At 41.2% G+C, this 22,362-nt stretch overlaps 1 gene segment (V, D, J or C); it reads left to right on the top strand.

Moving 5' to 3' along the window:
- The first annotated feature begins 4,447 nt into the window (after window positions 1–4,447).
- LOC139235344 (Ig heavy chain C region-like) lies at window positions 4,448–17,970 on the top strand. The segment is given in 8 exon segments: window positions 4,448–4,493; window positions 4,620–4,952; window positions 5,224–5,236; window positions 5,809–5,846; window positions 12,991–13,290; window positions 14,087–14,404; window positions 16,353–16,661; window positions 17,579–17,970. Coding segments are annotated over 8 exon segments (1,749 nt in total).
- Window positions 17,971–22,362: the final 4,392 nt, after the last annotated feature.

The following is a 22,362-nucleotide window of genomic DNA, read 5'->3' as shown; positions in this document are numbered from 1 at the left end:
AAATTTATATTGATTTCCATATTTGAAAGTTATGTTTGAATCTGCTGCCATAACCCTTTCAAGCACTACATTCCAGTTATTACAACTCGCTGCATAAAAAATCTCCTTATCTCCCGTCTTTAATTTATTTTATCAATCATCTCAATATTTGTCCTCTGGTTACCGATAGACCTGCCGATTGAAACCCTACCTTAATATCAACTCTATGAAACCCCTTCACAATTTTAATTCCCCACGAAGCATTCCCTGCTATAATAAGAATAATCCCATCCTCTCTCGTCTCCACATAACTGAACTCCCTCTGCCTTGTAGCAATCTCCTCTGCATCCTCGGCAAGAGCCCGACAATCTTCCTAAAATGTGGATTGAAATAAATGCAATCTTTATTTGCCCTTCAGATTATTTCTAAGGATACATGCTCCTTTCAAATTTGACTGAATGAGAAGCATTAATTATATTGTTTTACTTGTTTTGACAATGCAGACGGTGACTGAAATGCTCAGCAGCATCCGTCCCCACATGACTGATGTATCAATATGATCACTGTCGCCACCTTCTGATAAACGATATCTACTGCAAGCCCCAGAGCTTATTTAAACATGATTCATAATTCCAACCACAACAACTTGCTTGAACGTTTACCCAGAGGATTTTTTTTAGAGCAGATGATCAGGAAGTATCAAGGGCGGAATATCCAAATTAGTGTTGCAAATTCACCTTCAGCCCATCACACAGAGCCGTCAGATTAGATAAACTTCCATAATGAATAAAAACCTCACAGGAAAAATGGTGCAACCATGGCTAACAAGGGAAGTTAAAGATAGTAGTGGATTAAATGAACAGGCTTAGAATGTTGACAAAAAGAGTAGTAAGCCCAACAATTGGGAAGATTTTAGAATTCTGCAAAAGATGCACATGCAACTGAGAATATGGGAGAAAATATAAAATTAAATAAGCTATCAAAAACCTAAAAACAGATTGTTAGAGCTTCTACACGTGTATAGAAAATGACTTAAATTATCGTACTGTACAATACAAAGTTAGGTGGTACAGTAAACAGTGAGGAAGGAGTAAGGAGGCGGCAAAGGGATATTGACAGGTTAAGTGAGCGGGCAAGAACATGGCAGCTGAGTGTAATGTGGAGAAGTGTGAAGCTACGCACCTTTGTAGGACAAATAGAAGCACAGAATATTTTTTGAATGCTGAGAAACTGGGTAATGTTGTTATTCAGAAAGAGCTGGATGGCCTTGTACACGAATCACAGAAAGCTAAAATAGAGCCAAAGTGATCAATTAGGAACGCAACTGGTAAGCAACATTTTATTGCAAAGGGATTGGAGTATTAGAGCAAAGAAGCCTTCATGCACATATATAGGGCCCTGCTGAGACTACACCTAGTATATTGTGTACAGTTGTGTACTCCTTAGCGAAGGAAATATACACTTGCTTTGGAGAGAGTGCATCGAAGGTTCATCAGACTGACCTGATTCCTGGGACGGCAGCGGGGGTGGAGGGGGTGCGGGGGTGGAGGGTGGTGCTGTCCTGTGAGGAGAGATTGAGTATGTAATGTCCATATTTTCGAGAAAATCAGAACATAAGAACATAAGAATTGGGAGCAGGATTAGGCCATACGGTTCCTCGAGCCTGCTCTGTCATTCAACGGGATCATGGCTGATCTTCTACCTCAACTGCACTTCCCTGCACTATCCACATATCTGAATGGAAACAAATGCAGTGCTTCGGGGAAAGGGCGGGGAATTGGGTCAATTATACAAAGTACTTCAAGTGTGGTCTAACCAAGTTTAGCATAACTTTTGCACTTTTCAATTCTATCCCTCTCGAAATAAACCCGAGTTCAGGTATTCTTCTTTTTATGGAATTATTAACTTTTAGTGATGTGTGCATTTGCCCTCTCAGAGACCTTTGTTCCTCCATCCCACTTAGATTCTTATTTTAAACGTGATAAGTGACCTCTTTATTTTTCTTACCAAAATGTAATACCCCATAATTGTCTGTGTTGACATTAATTAGTCAATTCATGTATTCTTGTAATTCGTTGCAGTGTTCCATAGTATTTACACCCCGACCTGCCCGCCCCACGTGCATTCGGAAATTTAGAAGTTGTGTTTTTGACTCCAAAATCTAAACTGTTAACATAAGTTGTGAACAATAGTGGACCCAGCACTGATCCTTGTAGGATCTATCTATCTATCTATCTATCTATCTATCTATCTATCTATCTATCTATCTATCTATCTATCTATCTATCTATCTATCTATCTATCTATCTATCTATCTATCTATCTATCTATCTATCTATCTATCTATCTATCTATCTATCTATCTATCTATCTATCTATCTATCTATCGATCGATCTATCTATCTATCTATCTATCTATCTATCTATCTATCTATCTTTCTATCTATCTATCTATCTATCTATCTGTCCATCTATATATATAGATATATATATTTATATCTATCTATTTATCTATCTCTTTCTCTCTATCTCTATCTCTCTCTCTCTCTCTCTCTCTCTCTCTCTATCTAGCTAGCTATATATCTAGCTAGCTAGCTACGAATCGATCTCTCTATCGATCGATCTATCTATCTATCTATCTATCTATCTATCTATCTATCTATCTATCTATCTATCTATCTATCTATCTATCTATCTATCTATCTATCTATCTATCTATCTATCTATCTATCTATCTATTACAGGGTTATGTGTGGTACTGATACTCCAGCTGACTGCTGCTATTGACATGGTTTTTGAGACATTGGATATACTTCCTTTCCTGAGATATGGGAACAGTTACACACATTTCCACAACGAAAAAATTAAACTTAACTCCAGTACTGTTACTGGGTAGATGTGTGTATAAATAGGTGTTTTCACAATGTGAAGGTTTTGAAGTTGGCTTCCAGGCATGCGGTCAGTAGTGAGAAAACTGACCTTTGATGGACTGCACAGAACCCCACATGATTCCTGTAAATTACACTGATGTTCGAGGCTCGCTGACGTCAGTCGGTTAGGTTACTGCCAAATATTGTGTGGGTCAGATTAGCGTGAACAAGAATGGGAGAAAGATGGTATTTAACTATTTGAACATTAAATTATTCAGTCGAACTTTTAAAATAAGAAGCATTTTACATGGTATAACATCTCAAGAATGATTTTCCATAAATTCTATGCTCGCCATATTATAAGATAAGATCGGAAAATAATGAATTGATCCACACGGTATCTAAGGAAAACTATTTCCAAATAAAGACCATTCTAGACCATTCAGTCACTTTATTCAGTACAGCATGAAGTGCTGGAGAGAGGTTTAATGGCCTCACCCCACACTGTAATAAGATGAGTGGGATTCGCAAAGTAACTAAAACAGGTTTAATTGCCTTGAATATTCTCACAGAGAAGTGCCAGCTGCACTTCTTTAATATTCTCACAGAATTTTGCGTCTGGTCTAAACTAATGTCTCCATTATTCCTGATTAGTAGCCGCGCAGTGTGCGGTGTAATTTGCGCTGATTTGTATCCCTGAACAACCCCTCTCATAGCCCGGCTACCATGGGGTGGTGAAATGCCCAGATTGTGATCTGTTTCTGCTGGAGATGAAGCATTTACTCCTGTGATATTCTGTAACATACCGCTATGTCCTGATACACCGATTTCCTGTTACCCGTGTCTGTTACACAGTCGGTCGCTATTAAAGTTAGCTACAAGGATTTGAATGTCGAGGTTTGCTGATCATATTATCGGTTCTGATTCACAAGCTTCTCTCATAAAACGCAGGTCTGAAGTGGGCGGGACCCATTTGCTTATGTGTCTCCGTCAACTCACTCCTTTATCATCAGTCAAGCGGACTTATTTTACAGCTAATTTTACAAACGGCTGTCTTAGGGTCACAGACTCAGGGGCAGTTAGTGAAATGCAATGAGAGACAATTGCATAATGTGAGGAGCAAGATCTCATCTCCAGACCAAAAGTGTGTAGCTTTAGCCACGTACACCGTAAAAAGAATCACATTACCCATCTCCCGCATTCGGTTACATAGAGTGATAACAATTCAGATTATAAGCGATACTTTATTGGTACAGATGCATGGATAGATAGTGGGAGATGGAGAAACACAAAATGGCAGTGTCTTTAGACCCTGATAATGTAATTCAATCTCAGAGATTCACACCCCCTTGAAACAGTGAGAACATAAAGGGATTTAACTTACAGTCCCGATGTGAGTCCGTTCTGTTGGTGATGCGGAAGGTGTGATGTGGATACAGAAACCGCCCCTATCTGGGAATCAATGGGCGGCGCCTGTGACCTCGCCCCCATCTCCCGGGTATTTAACTGCCGGTCACTGGGACCGCAATACAACAGTCTGGAAGTGGGTTTGCTCACTGAGTTCTTGCCGGAACCATTCACCACACATTGACAGGAGGATGAGGTTGGCGATTTCTCTCAGTGTGTTGCTGGCTTTCTTTTCCCGTGAGTAGTTTTTATTGTCCAATCTCTCACTGTTACTGTCTCAGTGTTAGTTTCTCTCTGGAATGTTACAGAGTCAGGAATCATTTCACCAGGATTGATCGTCGGGGTTTTTGGTTATTTTTACAGGTGTCCAGTCGAATGTGGTGTTGACTCAGCCCGAGGCAGAGACCAGGATTCCCGGGGTCTCCCTGAGACTGACCTGTAAAACCAGCGGCTTCGATCTTGGTGGCAGCTACATGCACTGGGTCCGCCAGGTTCCCGGACAGGGGCTGGAGTGGCTGGTTCAGTATTACAGTCCATCGAACAAGTATTACGCCGCAGGGATTGCGAGCCGATTTACTGCGTCCAAAGACACTTCAAACAACATCTTCGCGCTGGACATGAAGAACCTGAAGAGCGAAGACACCGCCATCTATTACTGTGCAAGGTACCACAGCGAGAGGAACCAGGGCTGGACCCGTACAAGAACAGATCGAGAGGGAATTCAACAATTTCCATCATAACCTGACAGTCAGTAAGTGTGTCAAATGCAATGTTAACAACAGTGTTCAGAACAAGACCATAAACCGCTTCTTACAAAACTAAGACACTGAGAATTCAATGTTGAAAATCTAACACACTAACCCATGTACTGAGGGGTAGTTTTGGTTGTGCTCCTGTTTAATGTGAACAGTGTCAGCAATTGCAGAGCTGGAGATGATGCTCGATTCACTGTGCCTGGTACATGCAGGGAGCTGGTTGGAAGTGTGTTCACTTTCTATTGTGTTGTGTAAACTGTTGGCTAAATTCTAAACTTGATCAGAAGCGAATGTGTATTTGAAGTGAATGTCTATTTGAAGTGTACGTTGAGAGTCAGTACTGAGCAGAGAGTGAGGGCAGTATTTGTGCGGGTTCCTGTCACTGTGGGACTACAGCAGTGGGCCACGGTACTATACAGAGCGAGCTTTCCATACAAAAACCCCAGACATGTAATTTGCACAAACATGCGATCGCTACCACGGCAGGAGCGTCGAAGAAACTGAGGTTTAAATAAAAATAATGAGTAGAAGTAAGATATATATATATTTAAATGTATCACATTTTTCTGCTTTATTACTCTTGATTGCCATGCTGAATCTGCACAGCTGCTTCAGAAGTATTCCAATCATTTTTTATAAATATAATGAACGGTACAAACTGAAATATCTCACTGATTCACTCATAGGGGAGTCAGAATCAGGTTTTTAAAGCTGCGTGCAATTTAATTTCTGTATTTTACAGTTAACAGTCCGCCGGAGTATTTGATACAACGTGTCTCACTGTGTAACGAAATGGGCTACTGGGGACAAGGGACCATGGTGACGGTGACTGCAGGTAAGGAACATTCACTCATTCAGTAACTCTTGTATTTGTGTCTTTATTTTATATTTTTGTTTATTTTAATAATTATTTTGTTCACTGAAACTTGGGTTCGGTGGATTTTGTTTTGAGATTTTTTGCAATGCTCAATGTGATTCTGCTGCAAAGTGATTATAGAATTCAACAGTTTCTCCACAGAAAATGTTGTTGATGATTTTTGTTGTTTATTCGCTGACGCGACTGTGTGCCTGGGTTACTTTAAATACTTTATGGTTGTTACACTGTTTGACGTTTCTGCAATGTTTAATCTCGGTGACCTCTGATTGTTGCAGTTCTTCTGATCGAATGCAAACATTGTGTTTAAATCTATTTAAAGGAACTTTGTAGGCACAAAACAGAAAGCTTAGCGATCAGTAAATAATCTTAAGGAATTTAATGTTTTCTAATGAAAATTACATTGTCATCGACTGCGCGAATGATCTCGAACGCTCAGATTAAATACGTGAAGTGTTACTGTAATTAAGAACTGAAAAATGAACACATTTCCAGCCGGAAGATTTAAATTAATATTACTAACATTATTATAATGTAGTAATATCACCAATTATTATTAAATATGCTATAATATGAACATTAATTTATTTAGCATGATCTGTCAAATCACAATTCTGCTGTCAGTATTTACATTTCTGTTGAATTCAATCATTAGTTATTTCATTGTTAGGCGGGTTTGGTGATTGTGTAATGAGATTTTTTGCAAGGATACATTTGATTCTGCTGAAAGAGTTTATAGAATGAAGGGTCTGCTCCATGAAAGATTCTGTCGAGGGATTCCGCCCCTCAGTGATGTGATTTAGTGTTGATCTGCTGAGGAGAGTTTGTGCCTGTGTTACTCAGAATACCTAGAATTTGTGAAGCTGTTTGGCGTTTCTACAATGTTTAATATCGGTGTCAGCGAGCAGCAGCAGGTTTACGCTCGAATGCAATAATGATATATGTTTGAAACTGTTTGGAAACAGATTGTAGGCAGAGAACAGGAAGGTGTTAGAAATCATAAATCATTGAAATGTATTTTAACATAACAATTATTGAAGTGATAATTATATATTCAACTATTAATCTATGTTTACGATGCTGATATTTTATTGTGTGAAATGTAACTAATTACCATATACATAATTAACAAGTGTTCAGGTTGTAGTTGAATTAAATTAATATTAACCAACCGATTATAATGCGATATCTTCCAGTGTTATTAAAATATGCTATAAGTCCAATGCTCATTTACTTAATATTATTTGCCTTCTAAAATCCTGCTCTATACTGGGCACCGTTAAAGGGAGCGGAAACTTTTAGAGGCTCGATACAGTTATTAATTATGCCTGCAATTATTTCACTGACAACAGACTGATTCCAGCGCTGTGTTCAGATTGATTAGGGTTTTCAATTACTTGCTACCTCCTGTTTACACAGATGCATGACTGAGCACAATTATTTGTAACTTAAAGCCGTGTTGTAAATTGCATTTTTTCCATTTAATATATCTGCCGGGGTATGACATTCTTACTGTGCAGCCGAAATTTGTTATTGAATAAATAGTGTGTGTTGTTTGATAGAATTATCACTAAACTAATCTTGAACACTTTGCAAGACCAAAAGCTGTCTCTCAATAACAAATTTCGGCTGTATTAGTAAGGCTGAAATTCTGCACATTAAGTTAATTTCAAATGTTCCAGGTAAGTGTGCTTCTGAGGAGGAAGGGCCAGACAGGCACTCAGATTATTTTCAATAATCAGCGAACATGAACATTAATTAGAATGTAACATCAGTGATCATTTATTAACCATAAACGATCCCTTGCAATTGCGTTGCATACTGGTTCGTATTATAGTTATTGCAAAACCTCAATGGTTGGAGAGAATGTTTAATTAATTCCTAAATTAATTTATAAATCAATGCATTTATAACTCGGCTGTGCTGAGTTCGATAAGGTGCCGCTGCAGATTTTAGTGAATTAACTTCCTGTTTTGCCTCGATGATTTTACACGTTATGTTTACTGATGAAAATATATCAAATCAGTGGGTGATCAGGTTTCAATGTAGATGTCTCCTGGATTGTGACATTCTTATTCTGTCACCGAGTCCCATGTGACGGGCAGCAAATTCATTGGAATGTGAATTATTTCCAGATACTTGCTTTCAGGGGAGTTAATTTTTGCACGGTTTAGAAGATAGCTGACAGAGATGGGAAAATGGCTGGATGTTGCAGAGTCTCTCAAATTAATATCAGTTTAATTTCAAAAAATTTGCAGAGTTGAGGTGGTTGGAAATTGACAAGAAATAAATTAGAAATCAAACAGCTTAATTGAAATTAAGAGATTGAACTGGACTCTCTGCCTGGAGCACCATTGTTGCACCGTTTGTGTCTGTTCTGTTTCTGTGCGCCTGCTCACTGTGTGAGAATCAGGAGTCCTTCTGACTGGTTGTAAACCTTCTGGGTTGTGATTCTGTATTGCGGAGAGTGTAATTTAACTCAGTTATTTAAGAAACTGGTATATGTGAGAAAAGTGAAAGATTTAATTTAAGTTTGAGGAGTCGCCGCAGAAATGAAATCGGTAACTCAGATTGTGGTAATCAGAAGGAGCAGTTCCGAAACACCACGGGGAGACAGTAGAAGGAGCTTTAATCAGTTTCTAACCCGGTTGTACCTGCCCTGGGAGTGTTTGATGGGACAGGGCAGAAGGAGCTTTACTCTGTATCTAGCCCATGCTGTATGTGCCCTGGGAGTGTTTGATGGGACAGTGTAGAGGGAGTGTTACTCTGTATCTGACCCATACTGTACCTGCTCTGGGCATGTTTGATGGGACAATGTAGAGGGAGCTTTACTCTGTATCTTGACCCATGCTGTACCTGCCCTGTGCGGATTGATGGCACAGTACAGAAATAATTTTACTCGGAATCTAAACCTTGTTATATTTGACCCGTCTTACAGGGTAGTGTAGTTTAATATGCATTCATCATTTGCTTTACATGACCTTACAGCGCCAGACAGATCAGTGACGAGGGAGATTTACTCTATCGAATCTATCTTGTATCTCATTTGAGTGATTTTCTAAAAATATTGAAGAAACTTCAATCTGCATGTAACAAATTAGTAATGTTTATACAGTTTGAGCATCAGATAATTATTGAATGAGATTGGTCTGATCCTAAGGTTATCCACTTTGGTGGTAAAAACAGAGAGGCAGATTATTATCTGAATGATGACAGATTAAGAAAAGGGGAGGTGCAACGAGACCTGGGTATCATAGTACATAATTTATTGAAGGTTGTCATGCAGGTACAGCAGGCGGTTAAGAAAGCAAATGGCATGTTGGCCTTCATAGCGAGAGGATTTGAGTACAGGGAAGGGAGGTGTTATTACAGTTGTACAGGGTCTTGGTGAGGCCACACCTGGAGTATTGTGTACAATTTTGGTCTCCTAACTTGAGGAAGGACATTCTTGCTATTGAGGGAGTGCAGCGAAGGTTCACCAGACTGATTTCCAGGCTGGCGGGAATGACATATCAAGAAAGACTGGATCAACTAGGCTTGTATTCACTGGAGTTGAGAAGAATGAGAGGGGATCTCATAGAAACCTTTTAAATTCTGACGGGTTTAGACAGGTTAGATGCAGGAAGAATGTTCCCAATGTTGGGAAAGTCCAGAATCAGGGGTCACAGTCTAAGGATAAGGGGTAAGCCATTTAGTACCGAGATTAGGAGAAACTTCTTCACCCAGAGAGTGGTGAACGTGTGGAATTCTCAGCCACAGAATGTTGTTGAGGCCAATTCACTAAATATATTCAAAAAGGAGTTAGATGACGTCCTTACTACTCGGGGGATCAAGGGGTATGGCGAGAAAGCAGGAATGGGTTACTGAAGTTGCATGTTCAGCCATGAACTCATTGAATGGCGGTGCAAGCTCGAAGGGCCGAATGGCCTGCTCCTGCACCTATTTTCTATGTTGCTATGTTTCAATGTTTCTAAGCTCACTTTCCGAACAAACAGTTTCAGGAAAGCAGCGCCTCGTCCGATCTGATGGGTGCTCCAATTTATTTTGGCAATATTGTACCTGCACTGAGACTGTTTGATGGGACACTGTAGAGGAAGATTATTCTGTACCTGTCTTGGGAGTGTATGATGGGACAGTGTAGAGAAAGCTTTATTCTTTATCCAAGCCTTACTGTACCTGCCGTGAATGTGTTTAATTAGCAGTGTGGAGGGAAATTTACTTTTTATCTAACTCGTGCCGTACCTGCCCTGGGAGTGTTTGATATGACAGTGAAGAGGGAGCTTTACTTTGCAACTAACCCGTGCTTTACCTTATCTGGCAGTGCTTGATGGGACATTGCAGAGATAGCTTTACTCAGTATTTAACCTTTTATTTACAAGGACGCGGAGCTTAATTGGGTCCTTCAATATAGATTGATCTTCTATTTAATCAGAGCTATATGTCAGTGGGTGCGCTTTAAAGGATCAGTGTATGGGAAGCTTTTCTTTGTACTTGTGATAATTGTGCTTAATTAATCGGTCAATTTGATAACGCATTTTATGGGGAGACATTTCGTAGCACATCTCTGCAGTTCTTGAGCTGGGAATGTTTGACGGGATAGTATAGATAACATATTACTCTGTGTGCAACACTTGCTATACCTGTCCTGACCCACACGGCAGCACAGCGGGAGCTTTGTTCTCTTATCCGTGCTGTATCTGACCTGAGAGTGCTTGGTCAGGCAATGTTCAAGGCACCGTTATCTGCGACTTACAGATAGCAGATAAACTACTCGTGCCAGATATACACAATAAATCGTCCCATTGCCCAGATTAAACAACGCACATTCATTGATGTTTCTATTCTTTCTGAAAAAAATGCCCAATTTTTAATGCGTTATTAATGTTTGAACATTTTGAGCATTAGATTACTATTGAACACGATTGGCCTGATCCTCAGCTCACTTTCAGAACAAATCGTTTCAGGAAGTGAATAACGCTCCAGAAAGCAGCGCCTGTTCTGATCTGTTGGGAGGCTGTAAGTTATTTTCACAATTTAAATGGAGAATATAGGGACTGCCGCTTCAAATAACCGTCATGGGGACCTCAAGTTTAGAAACAATATTTTGTCCAATTTTTCCTGTAATGTTCAAGGCAGGGAGAAACTTTGATGAGATGCAGCTATTGGCCTGGGTCACAACACAAGGCACACAGTCACTGAGCTGCAATTTGTGAAACATTTAAAGAGATAGAGTCAACCTGAAATAAGTCATCATTCGTAATGAATTTAAGCCTTTCTAATAACATGCGATTGAGTAATTTGCGTCAGATTTATAAGATCCCTTTATTTTAAATATCCTCTTTCATTTTAACGAACAATAAAAATAGATCTGGTAGAGGTGTCCAAAATATGAAGCGTTTCCTTCCATTAATTGTAGAAGAGCTATTCCCACTGACTCGTGTAGAATGATAGTATCTCACAGCACTGAAACAGGCCATTCAGGCATCGTGCTTGTGCCGGTTCTGAAAGAGCTGTCCAATTTAGCCAAACTCACCAGGGTTTTCCTTGTAAACGTGCACATGAGTCCTCCTGAAGTACAGGAGGAACTGCCTGGAGCATTCCTGAAATTACCAACCCTCTGTGTGAAAAAATTACCCCAATTTTCCCTTTTGATCTTTTGCCAATTATTTTAAATCTGTGATCTTTAGTTACCCACCTACTTTCCAGCGGAAGCAGTTTCTCCCTACTTGCTATATCAAAACCTGTCATAATGTTGAATATCTCTCTTAGGTCTCCTCTTAACCTCTGCTCTAAGGAGAACGGCACAGCTTCTCCAATCTTTCCACATAACTGAAGACCACATCCCTGGCATCATCCTGGTAAAAGCCTCCCCTCTACACTCCCCAAGGGCTTGACATCCTTCCTACATTGTTGTTACAGAATTGTGCACAATACGTCTAACACGTGATCTGTAAGTTTAGCATAACCACCTTGTTTTTGTAGTCAATGGCCCATTTACAAAGTCATCTATCCCATACGCTTTCATAACTGTCTTACCAGTTTGCCCTGCCCCCCTTCAAAGATTTGTGAATATGTACATCTAGATCTCTCTATTCGTGCATCCCCTCCAAACAATACTACTTAGATTATACTGCATCTCCATCTTCCACCCAATGTGCATTGCTTCTCAATGATTCGCATTAAATTGCAATTGCTATGTCCTGATCCATTTCATTTATCACCCTCATGGAGTCTGCTGCTATCATGCTCACTATTGGCTACGTTGCCAGGTTTTGCATCACCTTCGAACTTCGAAATTGTATTCCCTATAACCAAGTCCAGATCATTGTTATATAACAAGAACAACAATAGCAATTGAAATGGGCCATTTAAGGAGAAACTTCCAATTAACCAGATTTTGGAATGGTATTTTATTCGGATTATTAATTGAGTGGGAGGGAGGAGGAAACTCAAGGGACATGCAATCAATAGGATGGAATAGAGCCCAGATCACAGTGCACTGAGGGACATCGCTCTCCCTCAAATGCTGAGAAAGAAAGGGAGAAATTCGACTCAATCGCGGTTCACCTACAGTTTGAATCTTAGAAACTAGACTATGGAAATGCTACGTGTTGAATTATGTGGTAGGCAAATTTAGTGGGTTTTTTGCTAACGTCCGAAGCAGGAATTCCGCTGTTGCTTTGAAGTGCAGTCACTGTTGTTTTCTAGGGATACGCCGCAGGCAATGTGCACAGAGCAAATTTCCCCAAACTGCATTAAAAAAAGGACCAGAAATGGTGCTGATTGAGAAATAAATGCTGGCCGAAATAGCAGGAACACATCTCTGTTCTTCCATTGTATGTTCCAATGAAGGATTCTTTATTGACGAGTTGTGTAAAGGTTCTTGTTGTGTAATGTGATAGAGCTCGGGGAGAGAAAGGTGTGTTCCTGACCAGCGCATTGACAGGTGCTTATCATGGAACTGACAGAAACTCAAATGCCCGTGTAATCTTTGATGGGGAAATGGTGGAATTACTTTATTCTGCAGTCAAATTTCGAGTTGTTTATTTCTTTTATAATCATGGATTACAGAGTCTAACTTGATCAATGGGCCATTCTTTCCCAGTAACATCGTCTCCCCCTACCCTCTACGCCCTGCTCTCCTCCTGTGAACAACCAAGCACCGATGGCTCCATCACATACGGCTGTTTGGCGATGGACTACTCCCCCGATATCACCAGCCTTTCCTGGAAGAAAGATAAAGTGCCGATCACCACTGGATTGAAGACCTACCCGCCAGTGCTCAACAAGAAGGGAACCTACACCCAGAGCAGCCAGTTAACCATCACCGAGTCAGATGTGGGGAGCAGCACAATCTATTGCGAGGTTCGACGTGGTGTGTCGGTCTGGGCCATCACAATGCCAGGTTAGTGGTGTGGGATACAGGGCAAACTGTGATAAGGTGAGAAATTATATTCAACTTGTATAGAAATTTGGTTAGACCACACTTAGAGTACTGTGTACAGTTCTGCTCTCCATATCATACTTGGAGTACTGTGCACCGTTCTGGCCTCCAAATCACACTTAGAGTACTGTGTACAGTTCTGCTCTCCCTATCATACTTATAATAATGTGTACAGTTCTGATCTCCATATTACACTTAGAGTATTGTGTACAGTTCTGATTTCCATATAATACTTAAAATACTGTGCACAGTTCTAGTCTCCTTATCACATTTAGAATATTACTCACAATTCTGGTTTCCCTCTTATACTTAGAATAGTGTCTAAAGTTCTGGTCTCCATATCATACTTAGAATATTATGCACAGTTCCGGTCTCCACATCACAGTTTGAATATTGTACACAGTTCTGTTCTCCATATCACACTTAGAATATTGTTTGAATTCTGGCTTCCATCACCTACTTAGAATACGGTGTAAAGTTCTGGTCTCCATATCATACTTAGAATATTATGCATAATTCTGGTCTCCATATCACACTTAGAATACTGTGCATGGTTCTGGTCCCCACATCGCACTTAGAATATTATGCACAGTTCTGGTCTGCCTATTACACTGAGAATAATGTGCACAGTTCTGCTCTCTGTAAATGCCAGGTTAATGTTAGCCTGACAGCAAATAACCTGTTACAATATAAGGACACTTGCATTTCTTAATCATTTATTTTCCGAGCAATGTCAGTAATATGTTTTTTTTTGAAGATCCTGAACGGGACATCGTTCCTCCAACTGTTCTCCTCACGCTGAGTTCCACTGAACAAATCACCAGCAGCAGATATGCAAGCGCCGTGTGTTCAATCATCGATTTCCGGCCAAAGTCACTGACCGTGAATTGGCTGAAAAGTGGACAACTCCTGGATTCGGGCTTCATCACCTCTCCCGTCTTTAAGGTGAACGGGAACTTCTCGACGGCCAGTCGGCTGACGGTCCCCGCCGAGGAATGGTTCACCGGCTCGGTCTACACCTGCCAGATCACTCATGAAGGGGTCACGCAAAGCCGTAACTTCAGCAGATCTCAGGGTAAGAGGCACAATCCCGGGAGGTTCCAGACCATTCTGAGCGCTGACCTCAGTCATGACTTTTATTGGAATTAGTAAAAAGCAGAGGACTGTTCCTAATTTCCAATCATGCAGTTTGTGTATTCTTGCGATACAAACTTGCCTTTATACAGCGCTTTCAGCGACCACAGACTGAACCAAAGCGCTTGCCAGGCAATGAATTAAGTTGTGAAATGTGGTCACAGTTGTAATTTACAAAGTACGGCAGTCATTTAGTGCACAGCAAGCTCCCACAAACAGCAGTGTGATAATGACCAATTTTTTTTGAGTCATATTTTTTGAGGGATAAATATTCCCATGCCACCAGGGAGAACTCCTCTGCTTTTCATTGAAGTAATGCCAGGGTATCTTTTACCTCCACCTGAGAGGCCAGACGGATCCTCGGTTTAACAGCTGATCTGACAGACGGCACCTCCGATCGTGTGCCATGCCCCCAGTGCTGCACTGGGAGACTCAGCTTACATTTTGTGATCAAGTATCTGGAGTGGGAATTCAATCCAGGATCTTCTGGTTCAGGATTCCTCATTGATCAGGATTTATTAACCTCGCCGAAGAAGCTTTCCTCTTGCTCTGATGTCAGGCAGTGAGTGAAGTGTCCTTAGTCACAGGTTTATCCTGAGTTGGCTGGTCATATACGGAGTGGCTGTCGGAGTCTGGAACCCTTTCCTGCCAACTGTCCAGGAATCCTGCTAGAATTGGCATCTACCCTATTCAGAGCACTGAGCCCAATTCTCGGCTCCGCACCTCAGGAAGGATATACATGGACGCGCTAAACTGCAGGTTTACCCGAATTAAACCGTGGCTAATAATGTAAAATGAGCAGGAGACGAGTATAGAACGTTAAGAGATGATCCAATTGAGGTGTTTAAGTTGATAAATGGAATTGATCGAGTAGATATAGAAACATTTATTTAGTTTGATTGGAGAGTCCAGAACAAGTAGCAGAACCTTAACATTAGAGTTAGGCCGTGCAGAGGTGATGTTAGAAAGGATTTTCTCACAGGAAGAATAGTGCAAGTCGATATTTCCCTCCCCAAAAGCTGATGAAGCTTGCTTTCAATTGAAAAGTGAGATTGATAGATTTTTGTTCGGCAAGGTTATCAAGGGTTACGTAACCAAGGCGTGAAGATGGTGTTGAGTGTTGATCAGCCATGATCTAACTGGTTGGCGGGACAGGATGGATGGACTGAATGGCCTCCTCCTGTTCCTATGTTGCTATTAATGCCCTGAGGTCATATTTCACTCTGAGTCTCTCTCACCAGACATGATAAATGTTCAGTAATTACAGAAGTTAACAAACTACCTCACATCATTACAAATGATGCCCCACCACAAAGACCCCTTGGAACTCCATTCTCCCGACCTTGCACGTCTCATCTGACGGGGGCTGTGACTGGTTCCTGCACATTTTCACTGCAACAAGAGACCAGAAACTTAACTTTGTTTCCTGTTGTCGCATAAATCCTGAAATTAATTTGACACTGGATTTGAACCAGTATAATGCTGGTGTAGATCTCTTGAACCTCGGGCTATTCGGGCTTCAGCTATTATAACCAGCGGAGATGAATTTGGGTGCAAGGTTCTACAGACGGGCTTAAAGGAGCAAGGGATTTCAGGAAGAGCACTATTCAATGCCTAACACAATTGCGCCCCAATGTATTTCCATTTTACGCCGGGTATTTGCTTCACAGCCCATTACAGGTGGCTCTGGCTGCAAATACACAAGAAATGTTACAGATCTCCTGGAATCGTTGCCAATTCATTGTCCTTCCAATACCGCTGGTCTTAAAGCAACAGCGAGAGGTTGATATCTCAAAAGTGATATATCTCCCTTGGAAGAGTTAAGGCTCAATATTGGTGCCCTGATTCTGAAGCTGCAGATTTTCCTGACTTTCATTCCTATTTCGCAGTGGATGTCCCATGCAGCGATTCAAAAATCACTCTTCGCCCACCGTCACTGGAACAGGTCTTACTGGAGGCGACGGTGACCTTAACCTGCATCGTGTCTGACGCTCCTTATGGACTCACCGTGTCCTGGACCCGAGAAAAGGAGGCTTTGAAATCAGAGATTGCCGTCCAACCTGGAGAGGATCCCAACAGTGTGATCAGCAACTTAAACATCTCGACACAAGACTGGCTGAGTGGGGATAAGTTCTACTGCGTGGTGAGCCATCAGGATATGCCGACTCCTATCAGAGATTCCATTCACAAGGAAAAGGGTGAGCGGGGAGATTGATGCAATAAGTGAGATACTGTGACTATTTTCAGTGCATGTTCAAGGGCCAATTCATTATATAAAGTGTTTAATGGGCTACTCTGATCATTCAGTTTGGTAATTCCACGAACTCAGCACTCTGGGACCTGACATTATGTATTTTAGGGGAAACTGGATAAGTCCATGAGCGAGAAAGGAATAGAAGGTATGTTATTAGGATTAGATTAAGTGAGCTAAGAGGAGGCTGATGTGGAACATACACACCGGCATAGACCAGTTGGCCAAATCTCATCATTCTGTGCAGTAAATTCTATGTAATTTTCCAGACCAATCCTTCAAGAATTCAGAGAGAAGGATTGTGTTCCCTCTGCTGCGGGATGGAAAACCAGAGAGGCCCCAGAGGGGAAAAGGAAAAGCGTTAAAATTTAACGGAGAGTCCATTTCTCTCACATCTAACCAGCTGAAATTGGAAGAATTTAAATGAGGAAGGCGAGTTGTGGGCGCGGTGGTCTCACAGGCCAAACGGGAGAACGGGAGGATTGGAAGCCGAGTCAGGAGGTCTCGGATCGCGGGGGGTGGATTAGGCAGGGCCCCTGGATCCAGGAGGTAGGTGTAAGGGCAATTGCCACCTGGGTGCAGCAGTCCCCGCCTAGCTATAACTGCAGGGATTTACACAGTGTGTCAAACCGGACCAGCGACAGTTAAACACCAAATGGTGGTTAAAATAGAAGATTCCAGTCTCATTTAAATATTTTACTCAAATATAATATTACAACCGGGAGTGGGCGCGAGATCGGGATTCCGAATTTTATCAATTTAAAAATTTCCACGTCCAAAGCCCGCCATCTGTATTGAATTAAAGTTTCCCCATTGTCTCTGGAACTGTCCAGTTCATTGGCCTTTATTGTAACTTTTCTACAGCGAAAGCTCCACGGGAACCAGCCGTGTCTGTCCTCCTGCCCTCGGCAGAAGAAGTTTCCGCTCAGAGGTTGGTCAGCCTCACCTGCTTAGTGAGAGGTTTCTCCCCCCGAGAGATCTTCGTCAAATGGACCGTCAATGACAAACCGGTGGATTCGGGCAACTACAAGAACACCGAGGTGATGGCGGAGAACGGCAGCAGATCCTTCTTCATGTACAGCCTGCTATCCATTGCAGCCGAGGAGTGGTCCAGCGGCGCTTCTTACTCCTGTGTGGTGGGACATGAAGCGATCCCCTTGAAGATCACCAACAGAACCATCAATAAATCCAGCGGTAAACCCAGTTTCGTCAACATTTCCCTTGTTCTGATGGACACCGTCAATTCTTGTCAATGAGAATCTCTCGATTGCATTTCAGTTCTTAAATAAAAAACAATAAATGGCTTTTTTTTCCAATCATGAGTTAAACACACAGCCGCTCAATTAACTATGTTTCCTATTTTTGCCAATGTCAGGGCTGTTTATCTGAAGTCGGGTGTTTGCGCGTCTCGCTCCCAAGGCTTGTACAGCCAGCGCTCCCAGCTCAGACACACCATGGGTTAGAGACTGGGCGAAGTTCTCTCATTACAGAATTCCTGAAAGTAACTTCAGCAGAGATAGAGTAAAGGGTAATTTTAACTCACTGTACCTCTCACACCCACCAGCGAGAGGGGAACAGGAAATACGTAATTCACGTAACCCCCACTGCCCCTCCCGCAGGGAGATGGGCAGTGAAGCACTCTCTTTTAAATGCACTAAGTTGCCATCAGTACAATGTCAGATTCTAACTCATGGTCTAAAGATTTTAAACTTGTCACATGAGTATTATATTCTGATATAACTATTTATTCCACGTAATATTTTTAAATAGGGTTGGGGGTGCAACAGACCCTGTTAATTGTAACCTAACATGCTGAATTCAATGGGCCATATCTAAACTGGTGATTGTATCCTCTGCGGGTTTCTCACAGTTGTGTCCCTGATGTTTCTGAGGCCCATCGGTTGAATTGTTGCATTCCTTCGGCTGACGTCACATTGCGCTTCACACAGGACACACTTACACAGAGCAGGGAGAATACATGTGGAGGTGAGTTTGTCTGTGTTCATATGTAAGTGTGCTGATGATTTTGTCTAAGTGTGTGTGTTTTTGTGTAAGTGCACAATTACACACAAACACACATAGACTTACATATAAAGACATACATTAACACTCTGACACATAATATTATACATAACTAGAATATCATGAAAACCATCATTGTCAAATCCAGTTAATGGTACTCTCTAAAACTTTGAACAATAGCAATAATACACGGCAATCTAAACGCACACTTACACAACGGATACTTACACACACTTACTCACACATAGACACACACATCAATCCACACACATACTTACGCAAAACACACCTACACACATAAACACATACATCAATCCACACACAAACTTACGCAAAACACACTTACACACACATAGACACACGCATCAATCCATACACACACACTTGCAAAACACACTTACACACACTTTTACACACATAAACACATACATCAATCCGCACACACATTTACACAAAACACATTTACACACACATAAATACACATCAATCAACACACACACTTACACAAAACACAGAAACAGACTTACACATACATAAATACACACATCAATCCACACACACACGTACACAAAACACACACACACTCGTAAACAAACGCATCAATCCAAACACACATTTACACAAAACACACAAACGCTTACATGCAAATACACAATTGCACTTAGACACACACATTAATCAAAACACACACTGACACAAAACACACACACACACAAACACATAAACTTACCTGCAAACCCATTGTTACACATAAACACACACACGCTTACACCTAAACATGAACAACACTGCGACATAGCCATACACTTACAGGGAAACACACACCTGAACACATTTACACAAGCATGAACACGCATATAAATCCAAACACAAACTAACACAAAACACACACACACAAACTTACAGGTAAACACAATGTTACACGAAAACTCACACACACACATTTACACCTCAACATAAACAAACGCTTAGACATAACCTTACACATACACTTACAGGGAAACATACACATAAACATACATATACACAAGGATACACATACACTTACACATAAGCACACACATGAACACATTTGCACACGCACACACACACATATACACACACACACACAAACCCTTAGATATGAACATGTTTACACATAAAAGTACACACACTCACCTACACCAAATCGCACACTCATAATTAAATATAAACACACACACTTACATATAAACACACGCGTTCTTAAACAAAACATAAACAAATATTTCCACACACATACACAATCTTACAACTATACATACGCACAACCCCACAGATCAACACCCTCACAGGGAAACACAAACACGGACTAATCCAAAACAAGAGATAGTCATACAGTGATATAGACACTAAAGAGCACAAACAAAAACGTCAGGCTATAGAAGAATGTAGAACTAAGATACAGTTTTTGGACGGATAAAGTATCCAACGCTTGGCCTGAATAAATAATTCCTGATACCATAATATATCACATTTCACTATTCTGGCCTTACACATACACTGGATCAATGTAGTTGTTGCAAACTGACACGTTATTTATGTTCAGAGCATTGCCGTAACAAATAAAAAAAACAAGGTACAACTCACAACTGATCTCTTACATAGACTCCTTGGCAGCCTCCAACTAAGTAACTACCTTAACCTAGCGGAAAAATAATCGATATCCTGCTGTAAACCTTCCTCGATGTTTCATCGTATTATTCCCGAAGGATAGATCGTAGCAAAGTCATCCAAAATCAATTAGCCTCTGACATGGAAGAAACACTATCATATTTTCCAAAACGGACTACAGGGGGATCATAAAGGAAGAGCGGCAGTGGAGTGAGGAACTGTGAGAGATTGCTGAGAGTAATTGACTTAACACAAAATATACATTGAAAGTCCAATTAAAGAACAAACTAATACCTTAAGGGAAAGAAAAGAGAATATAAAATAATAGTATGATACCCGGGATTAATAAATGATCTGAATATATTTCCTCCCCTACATCCCCGTAGATTCCTCAGACCACATCTGGAATGAAGACTATGAGGACGAGAGCGGCAATATCTGGACAACCGCTTCCACATTCATCATCCTGTTCTTCCTGAGCATTTCCTACAGCGCTGCCGTCACTCTGGTGAAGGTGGGAAGATTCAATCCGCTCACACTTCCATCTGACTGAAGCCGTTTGACAAATCTCTGGATGTTTCATTAAAAAAACCCTGAGATAAATGACCCGGACCACTAAAATTCCGCTTCATTCTTTTATCCCTCTTTTACAGCTCAAGTGATGTCTGAATTTCGGCCGCCGTGGATGTTCCTCATCTGTTTATCATCTCTCTGTCACTAAAAATAAAATATGACCTCTTGGTGATTCTCAGAGTAAAATGCCTCAGTTACTAGATCAGAATCAGTCGCTGAGAAATATATAACTGGGATTTCCGTCTCTCTGTTTGAAATGTGTGCGATAATTGTTGCTGTAATGTAACTGTATCTGAGAGTTTCACTGTGCTTTGTACATTTCATGTGTAAATAAATAACTTTTCTCATTCTTATTCACAAGTGTTCCCTTCCCTTTATGCTGAGCCCTGTTCACTCGCTCTGATGTTTGTCACAACTGTACAGATAGCTGGCAGCTCCGACATAAGAACATAAGAAATAGGAGCAGGAGTAGGCCCTATGGCTCCTCGAGTCTGCTCCATCATTCAATAAGATCAGGGCTGAACATCGACCTCAACTCCACTTTCCCGCCCGATAGCATATCCCTTGCTTCTCCTAGGGTCCAAAAATCTAACTATTTGAGCCTTGAATATATTTAGAGACTCAGCATCCACAGCCGTCTGGGGTAGGGAATTCCAAACATTCAAAACCCTCTGAGTGAAGAAATTCCTCCTCATCTCCGTCTTAAATGGCCGATCCTTTATCCTGAGAGAGTGCTCCCTAGTCCTAGAGTGTCCAGCCGCGGGAAACAAACCTTCAGCATTTAACTTGTCAAGCGCCCTCAGAATCTTATGTTTCAATCAGATCACCTCTCATTATTCTAAACTCCAGAGAGTACAGGCCAATCCGCCTGTGTTCGGTTCTCAATATATTGCTCAGTTATATTCACTTTGTGTTCACTTTTTTACACTTCCCTGTAAATTGTTCTCTGTGAAATTGTTAATAAATCTGGAATGACAAATTGAAGTAACTTGGATTTTCTCCATGGCTCCTGTACACCGCTTCATTTTTCCTGTCACATTGTGTTTTATTTGCCTGACAGGTATGTTTCACCCGTTCTGTCTGGGATGTGATTGAACCCAAGTCCCATTGGTGAATGACCCAAGGCGCCACCCAGTGTCCCATCGGAGCAAAGACACCTCGACCACTGCCTTGTTGTATCGGTCCCAGAGGCGGAATTACGGCACAACGACCAGGTGCACCATGCAGTCTCCTCTAATATTATGGTCTCTCACAGTCACATGGCAGGTTCTATTAAAAAACAGGACTCCATTCCGTCACAGATTGTCACACTTCAGTACACGGCAGAGTACTTTCACTCTCCCAGGGCAGGTACAGCACGGGTTAGAAACCTGACACAAACGCCCAAATTAGCACAACCCCGGAGAATGGCCCCCAATAGG

This window comes from Pristiophorus japonicus, chromosome 23 (assembly GCF_044704955.1).
Source record: "Pristiophorus japonicus isolate sPriJap1 chromosome 23, sPriJap1.hap1, whole genome shotgun sequence".
Lineage (NCBI taxonomy): Eukaryota > Metazoa > Chordata > Chondrichthyes > Pristiophoridae > Pristiophorus > Pristiophorus japonicus.
This window is presented reverse-complemented; position numbering and strand designations above follow the sequence as displayed.